This window comes from Fundulus heteroclitus, chromosome 1 (assembly GCF_011125445.2).
Source record: "Fundulus heteroclitus isolate FHET01 chromosome 1, MU-UCD_Fhet_4.1, whole genome shotgun sequence".
Lineage (NCBI taxonomy): Eukaryota > Metazoa > Chordata > Actinopteri > Cyprinodontiformes > Fundulidae > Fundulus > Fundulus heteroclitus.
This window is the reverse complement of record NC_046361.1, coordinates 30,371,766-30,385,367: the sequence shown is the minus strand read 5'-3', so window position 1 is coordinate 30,385,367 and position 13,602 is coordinate 30,371,766. Positions and strand designations below refer to the sequence as shown.

General features: G+C 40.0%; 1 protein-coding gene across 8 annotated transcripts in view; it reads right to left on the bottom strand.

Moving 5' to 3' along the window:
- Positions 1–13,602, bottom strand: part of camta1a (calmodulin binding transcription activator 1a) — a 451,533-nt gene that overhangs the window by 254,316 nt on the left and 183,615 nt on the right. For all 8 annotated transcript variants that reach the window (XM_036140494.1, XM_036140498.1, XM_036140504.1 and 5 more), the window contains one exon: positions 1,608–1,675. In XM_036140494.1, the coding sequence (XP_035996387.1) occupies positions 1,608–1,675 (68 nt within the window). The remainder of the gene's footprint in view (positions 1–1,607; positions 1,676–13,602) is intronic.

The window sequence follows — 13,602 nt, the reverse complement described above, 5'->3', positions numbered from 1 at the left end:
AGACCTTCACAGGACATACTTCTGAAGGTTATTGGCTGCAATGGATTTTACTAAGGTTCACCTTGAAACCATATGCTTCCTTTTATTTATCATGCTTTATTTCACCAGGACAATGGCACTGAGGTAAACATTTTCTTTACAAGAGAATCCTGGCCAAGATGGGCAGCAGAGTAACATGACATTCACAACACAATATAGAATGAAAGAAAAAGAAAATAATAATAATATGATGTATAGAATAATGAAACACTACTCACAACATTTATAGACAATTGATTCCCTTTCAAGATCTTTAAGAGCAACCTTAAAAACATGTTTTTTTACCTCCCTTTTCACAATTATGACCTACTTTGTGTTGTGTTGGTCTATTACAGAAAATTCAATAAAATACATTGTGGTTTGTGGTTGTAATACCACAAAATGTGAAAAAGCTCAAGGAGTATGATTACTTTTGCAAAGCACTGCATACAGCCCACATCAGAAGATTTTAAAGCTTTACACTGAATTTCAGTTAATTGATTCAGAGAGCAGGCAGTCCTACTTGATTAGAAAAAAAATAAAAATAAACAAAAAAAAGCAACAGAGCACTGAGCTCTTTCAGTCAGTAATTACACAGGCGAACATTTTCTAATTGGCTGTGTCTTTGTGCAGAACTCTTATCAATGCCTCTCAAAGGCAGAAGGAGAAAGGACTGGGTGAGCAATGGGTTCTATGCCAATGGGCCCTAGGTCCATTTTCACATGGATGAGGATTGTCTGAAATGCCAAAATATAAAGACCGGCTGTCTGAAAAATCTAAAGGCTGTAATTCCAAATATATGAAGGTGTAACTTTCAGGGAATTGGGCGAAACTGAGCAGATTGGCTGCAACAGTGAAATGATCTGTTGGTCTGAGAGTCTGACAGAAGTCGTGACAGTCTGCAACAGGCCGTCTGTTCTTCGTAGATTAACTAAAATAACTCAAACAAAGAGCAATCATGGGCTGTCAAGTGTCAAAGTCACATGCATTATTATTATTATTATTATTATTCATCCAAAATCTGATACACACATCGCACACTTTCCAGCCACAAACACACTGCCTAACATTAAGTTTTAAGGGCTGAATTTAACTGAAGAGCCAAAGGGGGATATTTTTTTCATCTATATGCGTACATTAACAAGCTACATGAAGTGCTATCCAAGAACCCCTACACATTTCCAAATATCATAGTTACTCTTGGCATTTTATTCCACATGTGGGTGTAACTTGTGACCTCGACTGCTGAGTGCCGAATGCGCTGACAGATCGAAATGTATTAACATACCACTCAAAAGCAGATGTTGTGCTAATGCCTGTTATGTTAATTGGAATGCTAAAAGGCAGCTATTAGTCAGTATTAATATTCAATGATGTGTTTGGAAATTGTGAACTTTCCAAAACAGCAATCAGCAGCATGTAGAATTAAACATCCCCACCCTGAACTCGAGAGGCGTCCTGCAACTGTCTTAACAAGATATGTAAAAGGAAATATGGTAATTCCACCTCCTTGAATGCAGTGGTTTTGAGGCCGTGAATTAAAAAAAATATGCATGTTTAAAAATAGGGCAAGAGTGTAATTGTCTTACCTTGTTTTAGGGGATGTTGTTAGCCACTCTTCATGCTTTTCAAATGTTATCAAGTAAGCTGCAATCTCCTGTGAAACAGAGAGGAGAGAGGAAAGAAGCAGAGTAAGGCTTGAATATGTCATCTTTAATCACTGTTCTCTTGTGTTTGTAATACGTTTGTGAGACTCCTTCATTGATATTCAGACAGCCTAACCAGCAGAACAAACACGGGAAAAGATGGAAACAGGGGCAGCGGCGGGGAGTTCAGGCAGGTAAGCGCACCCGGATGGAAGTAAAATGAAAGACAGAAGTGGGATGCAGCTGAGGTCAGATCATCTTCTGAGACCATCTTTGTTATGGAAGCTTTGATCAAGTTCTCCTCTGAGGACATCAAGGTGCTCTCAGAGAGATTGACATCTCTGTGTTTAAGAGTGAAGAGCTTTTAACATTTTAGGTCCGATCCTCCCCCAAATCCCTTTGATCTGCCCTTGACACTCCTCTATGGATCAATCCACTCTTTAACCTTTGAATAATAATTACACGCAAGTCTCACAATATTGACATGCGTGCGTACTGCTACTTCAGGAAAGGCTGTAGATCCTTTAGAGTCTGTTGTGTACAGAGATGCTATAGACGCTGAAATAGTCATAAAAAGAAGCCTAAACTGCCACAGGCTTAAATAGAGATACTTCAAACCCTTTCATGTTTCCCAACCTCACCCTGCCTTGTGCGTCCGTCTGAGTGGAAGGGGAGAACACGGCAGACCATACCCAACCATTTTCCCACCAAAACTAATGGGTGGAAATAAAGGAACTTTGGATAGTGGTTGACAACCTAATGATTACTAGTGACAGCCAGCAATTCCACCTTTACGGGATCATTTGTCAGACTCTTACACAGAGCGATACACAAACACAAACTTGATGCCCTTTTGCACAAAAACACTGTTGTCTTATTTATTAAGATTGTATGTCTTGCATGAAACACCTGTCCATATGAAGCAAGGTTGTCCACAAAAACACCAAAAAAACCTTTACACTTCACTAAATAATAAACTAACCCAAACCCTATCCTAATAAGGCTGCTTGCCGGACTAGCGAAGCCTCACCCCAAGACAGTCACCGTTTTAGATTTTGGTTAGGTAGATTCTGTGTCAGGTTTGCATCTCAACCTGTTCTCTGAATACTTTATTTGTTTACATGTTAATTTGTCAGTGCATGATTGAAAGCATCTTGTTTTCTTTGACCGATGTACAACTCATTTTGATCCCTGATTGCTGCTGTTGGGCCCAGGCTTACTGCAAGCCCAGACAGGACTGAGAACGTTCTAAAAATGCATGTATTGTCATAGATGACTGATAGAACCAAAAACTGGATTTCCTCTTTTGACCATACCTCAGTAGTTTGCCATCTCTTCACATATTCTCCAACTTCATAATATCACAAAGCTTCATCATATTACTTAAAATGATTAAATGTTTTAAAAGGCAGGTATTATAGTTGGGATTGCTTTGTGTGACAGATGAGTGCTGTGACAATTATCTATTTATTTTCACAAATAAATAACTGCTGCACAAATAAAAACTATGTCTTAAACATCATGTAATAAATGCAGGATGATTTAGAGCAGATCTGACCACAACTTTTCATGCTAGTCCCAACATCGTGATCCTAATTTCAAAAACATGTCTGAAAATGCAGCTTTGTGTGTGTGTTTTGAGAAGCTGGGAAAAAAAATTTCAGTAAATGTCGATCTGTGTTTTAAGAATATTTTTCCAGTGTGAAAAAATCCAGTTTAAATTACAGCAGGATCAGTATTTTACAGTTTCAACTTGAGATGATTAAATGCAACCCAAATTCCTTAAAAAAAAAACTGACTTGGGGCTTTTCCACAGATATTAAGCGTAGAAACAAGTACCAACAAATGCGTTGTAAGTCAGTTGCAGTGTAAGGGAGCATTCTTTCACATTGTGTATGCTGTATTTAGGAGACTCTGCCACCCTTACAGAATGAAGCCCTGGGCAGAGAGCCATATCACCTTTATCGAAACCAGCCACTGAGTCTATTACTCACGTATTGTATGGCGGCAAACATTGACCAGTAAATGTAAAACAATTGACTTATGCCATGGAACCTTTGTCCAACTCTATTAGTAAGTCATTAAAAAACGTTTTAACGAACAATTTAGAAAATGCAAGACATGTAGACAACATTAACAAAAAAACACAACAATATTGCTTCTTGGCATCCCTGAGACTCTCTAAGACCTTCTTTTTCCAAAACACTTAGGTATGCACCACTGCAAAAGGGCTCCCATTGGCTCATCAGTGGCGTGTCACAAGTGTGACTTGGCACAGACTCAGCCGAGTGGCGATAGCCCGTGGGGATGCTGCGGGGTGCTGCGGTGTGAGGGGTTCCCAGGCTGGCAGGCGTCCCAGATGAAGAGGGGGTGGTAGTAGGACTGCGACTGTTGCCTCCAGGAGCAGGCTGTGAGATAATGCAGCGCTGATTAACTTCCTGTCCTCTTGGCCTAACGACCAGAGGCACCTAGGCCATGACAAGAATGGAGTGACTTGAGAGAAAGATAGGAAGGGGATGAGGCTTGCTGGATGAGCTTTGAGCTGCTCTTCCGCTTTGTAACTCCTGTAATCTAACAGGAAGAAAAGCAATAAGAAACAGAAAATTAAAGAAGCACTGCTGTTTTGTTGACGGAATGAGAGAAAGCACAAAAACACATGGGGGATGTATGAAGTTGGTGAGGACACGAGGGGACTGCTAATTAACTAATAGTAACATTACTTTCCTCGGTGTATTTGTAACTAAATTACATCTGCGATTAAATTAATTCCTTTTTCTTCCTCTGCGCTCATTTTGGGAAGGATAAATGGCAGCCAGAAACTCGTTTCTCTGACCTCTGTGCCTCTGAGCACCCAGCCCTTTCATCACTCTCGCCTCTAAAATTGAGCCAGAGCTTCTGTCTCAGTGGACGACGATAATATAGAGGGCCACATGGCCTCGTATTACGAAGAATCCAAACAAAACAACTACAAACTACAAAAAAGTACACCTCTACCTCCGGCTTTTTGCTCCCCCCACCCACCCCCCCTTCTAGCTGAACAGATGCCAGGGATTATTCCAAGCCCCCGACCAGCCATAAAGGTGCAATAATCTTATGGCGAGGAAACAAACAAAAACAGACGTGCAGCCATTAAACAGCTGCAAGGAGACAAAGTTTGCATGGGGCAGCATTATGAGAGGCTAGCGCACGTTCAGGTTGAGCAAACACGCTTGAGGGTTAGCGCAGAAGGTAGGGAGGTGGGCGGGTGGGGGGGGGGGGGGGGGGTTAGCGCAAGCCGAGCGCCGAACACTGATGGTGCATCAAAGTCAAACCAGCTGCCGTCAGTGGGCTCTGAACTCTATCTGCTGACCTCGCTGCCTCTGGCCTGCGCTCCGTATCTGGGGAAATATTCAGCGGAGCCTCTCCGAACACACACCTCCTACCTCACTTGACCCTTAAAGTTAGAATCCACCTCGTGTAAGAATGTTTGTACTTCGCTTCTTTATGCCTCTGCCCTCCCCCCCTTGACATCATCCTAACTAAAGCTTTATCTCCAGGTGTTGCTCTGCACATCTCAAATTGAGACAAACTACCATGCAAAGTTAAGAAATCAACCTACGCTTATGGCTAAGCCAGGGGTGTCAAACATACGGCCCGCGGGCCGGATCCGGCCCACCGAACAATTTAGTCCGGCCCTGTGGCTAAATGCATTATCATTATAAAAATATATATATTTTTTTTTTTTTTCCTCCCCAGTGTCCTGTCTGGCAATGTGGCAATAAGATGCCACAAAGAGCTCATCAGATTTGACTTTCACAAGTGGACAAGATAAAAGGAAGAGAATGATAAAACAATTATTGAAAAAAACATGTACTTTGTTTAATTGAAAATATGCAGTTCCTATATTGTCCACGAGGGGCGCTGTGTTTTAATTAGCAGATTAAGCTTCAGGTGTGGAAAAATTCAAATCATTTCTTAATTTTTATCTGTTTGATGTATTTTGTCATGCAGGACAGTGTTTTTCAGTTCCAAAAAATGTGAATAAATGTTTTTCAACATTGTATAATCACTGTGATCAGTTCTTATGCATAATGCACAAGTAAATGTTTAACTGAGTAAAAGTATTGTTGAAATTGCACATACTTTTCTTAAAAACGCTGAGGTTATTCATGATATATTGTGTAAAAGTGAAATTGATTTAATATAAAAATCAACAAGTCCACATTTATTAGTTCTATTTAATCTTGCAATGAGTTAACTCGTGTGGCCCTCTTGAGATCAGATTAAGCTGTATGCGGCCCCTCAACCAAAATGAGTTTGACACCCCTGGGCTAAGCAGAAGGTGAGCGCGGACAATGCTTCCTCCAATTGACACAGTGGTTGGAAAAGAATGGGGCCTTGCATTTTTTTTCAGGGGAGACGACAATCTCAAAGTTTTGTCGATTGTTGTTAAGTGAGCCATCTCATTTGTTTCTTTTGTCTCTGCAAACGCCACGACACTCTGTTAGCGGCGGCGGCCGCGCCTGAACATGACAGAGCAGTTTCAGGGCTGATGGAGACGGAGATGCACAAGTGTTTGTTCTTCTGTCTGCCATGTCAGAACCACAAGGACTGATTACTGGTTACCTGCCTGTGCACGCCGCTTCATTAATATGCTTTGAGGAGCTGTCACTCCCGCGCTCATCAACCTGTTCTCTGTTCTCATATCCTCCAAACACACACCTTCCACAACCTCTCTCGAGGAAGTGTCTCTTTCCCAGAGAGACACAGAGGTGAAAAGGAAAGCCACCGTGAGGAAATTTCCATCCTGAGATGACTGGTTTTTACTGTCTCGCTTTTCAAAATGATATTTCCACGCTGAAGGTACAACATTTCCTCTTTTGAAATGTCTACCTATTTGACATCAGAAATGACACAACTATTCATCCCAGTTTATGTATTTGCATCACGGCAGGGTGCTGTGGGAGCAGAGGGCAATACCGTGTTTTCCCAGAAATCATGCATGTTTGGAATCATTCCCATATCCTAACACTGTTAGCTTTTACGATGACTTCAGCAGAAACTGCTCGTGAGCCTGATCCGATGAATTTTCCCTAAACCCCCGTAATTCACACCTCGACAAATGTTTGATGGACACATTTTGATGTAGATTTACTGTCCCTGGATGACCAGAGTGTTCTCTAGTTCCTCCTATAACCACCAGCTTTGATTCAAATAACACCGAAGAGAGGTTTTGAAAAGAGCAACGTCTCAGTATTTGGATGGCAAGCTTGATGCCTGGACAGAATTGTCACTGTGCCATGAAACAGGGAGAGATGAGCCTTTTGGTGTGGTCTCATGGACAAATCAGACACCTGTTTCTAAACACCATCCATTTCTACTTTCCTACTGTAATTTGTGTCTTTGAGGTGACCAGCATCATACAGTGAAAGCAACATAACAATTTGAAGACGACATTTCCAGCTGCAACAGGCTTAAATCGAAGACAACTTGACCTTTCGCTAAGCTTTTATGAATACGTTTCGACACCAAAACCACGAGTGTTTGTTAGATTTGGAGGCTTGCTGTGGAGCAACCTGGAGTTTGAACGCGGCTGTTTTTAAGCCAATGGATGCCAATCTTTCAAGGAGCAATCCAAGTCAGATGCCCATCCCTCCTCTGGGTCATTAAGTCTATTGTTTGGTGTGAGTTGCTTATTTGGTCATCTGAATACGGATGACGTCACTTGTGCAATTTCTTTGAAATTAGTTTCAGAGCCGGATTATAGATGCTGGAAAGCTGAAACCAAAACCCTTCCCCTAGGTTCAGATAGGTATTCTACAATGGCATTTCAGTAAAAAAAACCCACTTTATTTAGAGTTAATACATGCAGAGTGAAATATTTCAAGTTTTTTGTTCTGTTACTTTAGATTATTTTGTCTTACAGCTAATACAACCCTTAAATGTAGTTTCTTAAAAAAAAATTGAGGAGGATTTTCAGAAACAAAGGTTACGTTATCACAAAAAAAGGGAACTAAAAATAAGTAACATTTTCTTGACATTAGCATTTTTGTCCAGGGAAATAAGATAACTGCCAATGGAATAAGTATTTTTACCCCTAAGATAAGATAATTAAATATACTGCACTTGAAATAAGATGATGGCGATGAGTTGTTCCTATTTTAAGTTAAAAAAATCTTATTCCAGGGGCAGATCATTTAAACGTGCCTGCTCAAATCAAAGACAACCGGACACTAATTTCAAGAAAATTTGACTTACTCTTAGTTCCCTTTTTGGAGTACACCATTATGAAGAAGAATGATGACAGTTGTCCAGCAGGCAGTCACTATGATCCTCTAACTAGGAGGGTAAACCACAAAAGCTAAAGAAGCTGGCTGCTCACAAATTGCTGATTGTGATGCAAAACGTATTCACGATTTTGGGACAGATTCATAAAGAATGGACTGCAGTCAGAGTCACTGCCTTAATTACACACAGACTTATCCAGGAAAAGGCTACAATTTTTACATCATTTGCGTTAAATTCCTCCTGAACCAAAGCCAGAGAAGCCTCTACCCTGGACTAAGGAGAAAAAGGAGAGAAACATGATGCTGATCAGTTATCCAAAGTCCTTTTGAGTTTTTCATTTGGAAACCAAGATACCATAGTTTGCTTGAATAGTAGTTAACGTCCATTCTGAAGTTTCCAAAGTGATTGATGATTTAGGGAGCTTTGTCATCTATCGGTATCCCACTTTGTTTTAGCAAGTCCAAAGTCAGCACCGCTGTCTATCATGAAAATGTAGAGCCGCTACTGCTTCTCTCTGCTGACAAGCTTTATGGAGATATAGATTTCAGTTTCCAGTAGGACTTGGCACCTCGCTCACTGCCAAAAGTACTAATACCTGCTTTAATTACTTTATTGTGCTTGGCTGTTCAGTAAACCAGTCTGACCCACACCCCCAAGAGAATCTGTGTGGTGCTGTCAAGAGGAAGATGGGAAATACCACAACCAACAATGTAGACGAGGTACAGGCAGCTTTCAAAGTAATTTAGGCAAAGGGAGCCCCTACTAAGTGTTTGATACATATATATCGCACAGTATGAAACACAGTTTTCAGTAGGTTGACAATTCTGTTAAAAATCCATTTTTACAATTGGTCTTGTGTGACACTTTAAATTTAAAGTAACAGAATTGTGCACAGGAAAAGATTAACGTTTACTGAAATTGATGAAGATTTTACACAGAAACACATAACACTTGGTTCCTGTGGTCAATACTTCTACCACCACCAACAGGTGTTCTCTAAAAAAGTTCTTCAACATGAGTAAATTGTACTCAGACAAATTTCCTGTGTGGGTTTTCTTTTGCTGCAAGTTATAATCATCAATATTAGAAACTAATTTTTGAAATATATCCCCCTGTATGCAATGTACTTACTGGATATGAGATTCTTAACTGATTCTAATTTATTGAAATGTACCTGCTCTTTTAAAACATCATAGTTTACGGGACCCTTTGAAGTCGACTAAAATCTGTCTTCATCACGCCTTTGCAAAAAAGGAAGAAAATAAAAAAAGTGATCTAACTCTAAAAACATATGTTTGCCCATTACAGTATTGTTCCAGTTATCCTGGTGCTCCAGTGACACTAATGAAAATGCACTTAATAAATAGCCATATCAGAAAAAACTAAGTTTAGAAACAGTATTGATTGCGGTAAAAGCTTGAGCTAATGAAATGAATATGAGAGAGCAGAGTAATGTGAAAGAATAGATGGAGGGAAAGTCTAGTTAGAGTGCAGAGCACAGCGCCTCCAGCCTGCCTTGTGGTGAAGTCTGGGGAATGCATCCTCAAAGCTTTGACCTTGCCCTGTACTTGAAAGCAGGAAGTGGATGAAAAAGGAAGGGGGTGGGGGGTGGGGGCAAGGGAGGGATACGGTGAGAGGAGCCCTCCCTGATGACCTGGGTTTTTACTGTCGAGTGCCAGGTCATCTGATATTTCCTCCAGGGCAGCCCAGGAAACCAACCTGACCAGGGCCAGGCACAAATGGACTGGTGATGTGTTTGGGGAGGGCATACGGGTTTGCTGAAGCACCAAGCAATCACAAGATTACAGACACACACACACACACACATACACACACGCATGCACGCACACACACACACACACACACACACACACACACACACACACACACACACACACACACACACAAAATGCAATTAGACACAGATGGAGATGAGCAGAGGAAATGGGGATGAAGGAGGAGGGTTGGGGAGTTACTGAAAATGGAGAAGATAATCAAAAAGGAGAGAAGAGGAAGAAAGTAAAAAAAAAATGTTCCCCCCATGACAAAAATAAAAAATGGATTTAAAACAGTAGAAGTGTGAAGGTATGGCGATTAAAGAAAGTGTGCTTTGGTTCGATTTTGTAAGCAAAAGCACCTAAGTTGAATATAATTTCTATTTTTTTTTTGTTTATACTTCATGAATTCTTAATGTCCAAGCAATGATGTTTCACACACCGTATCTTGGCAATCTCATACGGTCATGTTCCTATTTTATGATAGAGAAAGTATTCAGGTAGAGTGGAAATATTCCAGCCACCTGTAACCTCTGACTAGCCCTGAAGAGAGTTTGAGCATATGTTACCGCAAACGCAAATAATTCACTATTAAGACAAATGCTCGGGGTAGTGGAGGAGAGGGAACTTAATGGAGATGAGGCAGGAGAGAGGGAGAGTCAAAGTGAGAAAGTTTGGAAAGTAAAAGTAAGCTACAATAGAGTTTCCTGTTGACAGATGCACTTGGCATCTGGAGGCGAGGAAGGAGGCTATTCAACGAGTCCCAATGCTAGGTTAAAAGTATGCCCTCTACACCATGCTGCTCATAAGGATCTGCATGGGGCCTCCCTCTTGACAGGGGGGGTGGAAGTCACACTGTGTCCACTCTGTCGTTCCTCTGTGAGAAGAAAAGAGGTGTTCTGCACCATCTTCCAAATAACCAATAACCATCCTGCATTTTGACAGCTGATAAATCGACAAAGAAGAATGCGCGTATAAATCACTAAGGAAATAGAAAGGTTAAAAACAATCTTCAATCAAGAGATGATTCCTATTTATCTGCACCCCAAGTTAAGATGAGTAAAAAAGTCTTGAGAGAATTAATCTTTTATTGCATGAGCATGAACACTGTAATAAAATATAGAAAAGTCTGACTTTTAGTTTAAGAGCGTTTTATATTGGAAGAAAATATTAAGAAATAATATATTTTTAACATCTTTTCACTGTAGTCCCAATTGATAACACTTTGTAAAAAAAAAAAAAAAAAGCAGCATTTAGTTTTCTCCTTCAACATTTCTCAAAGTTGGAGGTTCTTTGAGCATTCTTCTTTGCATAATCTTTCTAGATTGTCCTAATATGAATTAGATTTTAGGACTTAAGCAGCCATGGAGGAAGGTTGAAATTGTGTTGATTTCACCAAATATTCTGGATCACCATCCTGCTGAAAGAGCCAATTACAGAATCACCCATAAAAAAGTGTTTGGTATGCAGATGGTGTCTAAAAACAAAAATATAAAAAATATAATATATACATTTTTACATTGTGTATGGTAATTGAGTTTGGCGGTATCAAAATATTTTTGGCATTACAGAACATGGAAGAAGCAAGGCACACCGTACTGGCCTACATTATACATAGTTTTGAGATCAATTTGGCATTGATTCTGGATAGTGATGCTTTCCAGTTTCTGGTCAATGCTTATCTTCACTTTTCTGCTTGGCATGCTGGTCATAGGACTGTTCTGAAAAAAAAAAAAAAAAACACACACTCACAAAAAAAAACAAGACATTCTCATGGAGGGAGGACTCCTCTCACTCAACACTTCCCTGCCTCCACAATCGATGTTACCGACAACCGCTGCTTTCTGTTGAGTTCATGCTAGCACAAGTAATAAATGACAATGATAGCAGAAGAGCAGTTTAACTTTGGAAGATTTTTATGGGATATGAAGGAGTTTTGTTGGCGGGGGATGGAATAACATCTGTCTGTTGTATTGAATCCAGGCTCTGTACATCATTTGCAAAAGAATAAAAAAAAAGGACATCTTTTGGGCAAATAGCTATTTGAATTGTAAGTCAAGGTATTCAACCATAACCAAAGTTAGTATACGGTTGAGTACACTGCAAGCAACAAAAGGGTAACAGACAAAAGTATCAAGATGATGTACATAATTTATTCTTTTCTCCTCCCCACTGTCTGTATCTACATATCTATTTATGTATCTTTGCATCTATGTGAGTATGTCTGTATTTTTGCCATAGAATTTACCCCTCTTTTATTACATTCAAACCTAAAATTTAAATGTTTTTGATATTTTATTTTATGGGATAGAACTGCACAAAATGGTCTAAGTTGGACAAGTTAAATAAGAAAAATATACATAAAAAAATATGTTGCATAGGCTGTACATGTCACATGTTCTAACAGTATAAACACACCTTTTTTGAAAAAACCCAGAGGCTGCAGCACCACTAAGCAGGAGGCATCACACCATGAAGACCAAACAGCTCTCCAAACAAGTCAGGGACAAAGTCAGTAAGAAGTACAAGTCAGGGTGGAGATATAGAAAATATCCAAATCTTTGATGTTCCCCAAAGCACCATCAAACTCATCATCTTCAAATGGAAAACACCTGGTACCACAGCAAATCTGCCAAGAGAGGGCGTTAATCATTGGGACAGCACAGAGACGTAGAACAGACATCCCCACAATTAAACATGGTGGTGGCAGCACCATGCTGTGGGGATGTTTTCAATCAGAGTTGAGGGAGAGATGGTGCTAAATAAAGGGATATTCAGTCTGCCTGTGATTTAGGACTGGGACTGAGGTTCACCTTTCAGCAGGACGACGACCCGAAGAAAACTGCTAAAGCAAAAAAAAGTGAAAATCATCCAACATAAAGGAGCTGGAGCAGATTTTCTACGAAGCTCATGGGCTCAAAGCCACTAACTTGCAGGTGTAATTTCCACGAAAGGTGATTATACAAAATACAGATTTTACAGGGTGTGAACAGTTATGCATGCAGATGTTTTCTGTTATTTTGTCCTATTTTCTTGTTTGATTGAGAATAAACGAAATAACGCATACTAAAAGTTGTAGGCTTTTTCTTTAAATGAAATGGTGCAGCTTCTCATACAATCTCTTTTAATTGCAGGTTGTGAGGTAACAAAACATGAAAAAAGCCAAAGGGGGGGTGAATGCTTTTGCAAGGCACTCTAGCCGTCAGAGAGAGAGAGAGAGAGAGAGAGAGAGAGAGAGGGAGAGATCAATGGTCTCCTTCCCTAGCCTGTGACTTTAGTGAAAGACGATGTTGCTAGGATAAAATGGTTTAGGATTTACTAACCATTTTAATAAAAGAAAGTAATCATTTAAAGGATGGATATTAATTTGCTATTGTATCTTACAAACTTATATAACTAATATAGCTTTACATTATCAGAGCATTTGTATTGCTCCTGAGATTGGTTTGATGCATCTCTGAATTCCTCTGTAACTTCTAGTTTTCAGAATGAGAAGGTGCCGCCTTGTGCTGATGGGAAAGATTGGAGAATAAGACAAAACAACTGATTTTGGTGCTATGGTTGCTGTCTAGGATGATTTTTTCACCGACTTTGAGTACAACACAAACTTTGAAAACTCATAAGCGTGAACAGGAATAAATCTGCAAAGGTGCGACACTGAATGAGGAGTCATCATAAAGTTGACTAAGATGAAATACATCCATCTTCTTGTCAGCCATGATTAGCTTGTGTTGTTACTCAGTGTTTGTTACTTTGCATAAAACCCACATGGGGCCGCCCATTGCCGTATCCTTGAGAGTCGTACGTACAGTGACTGTACTATAATTCTTCCGCTTTTCTTTCTCTCCCCCTCTTTTCTAAGGTCTTTAACCTCTAACATCTCTGTAAGATCCGTT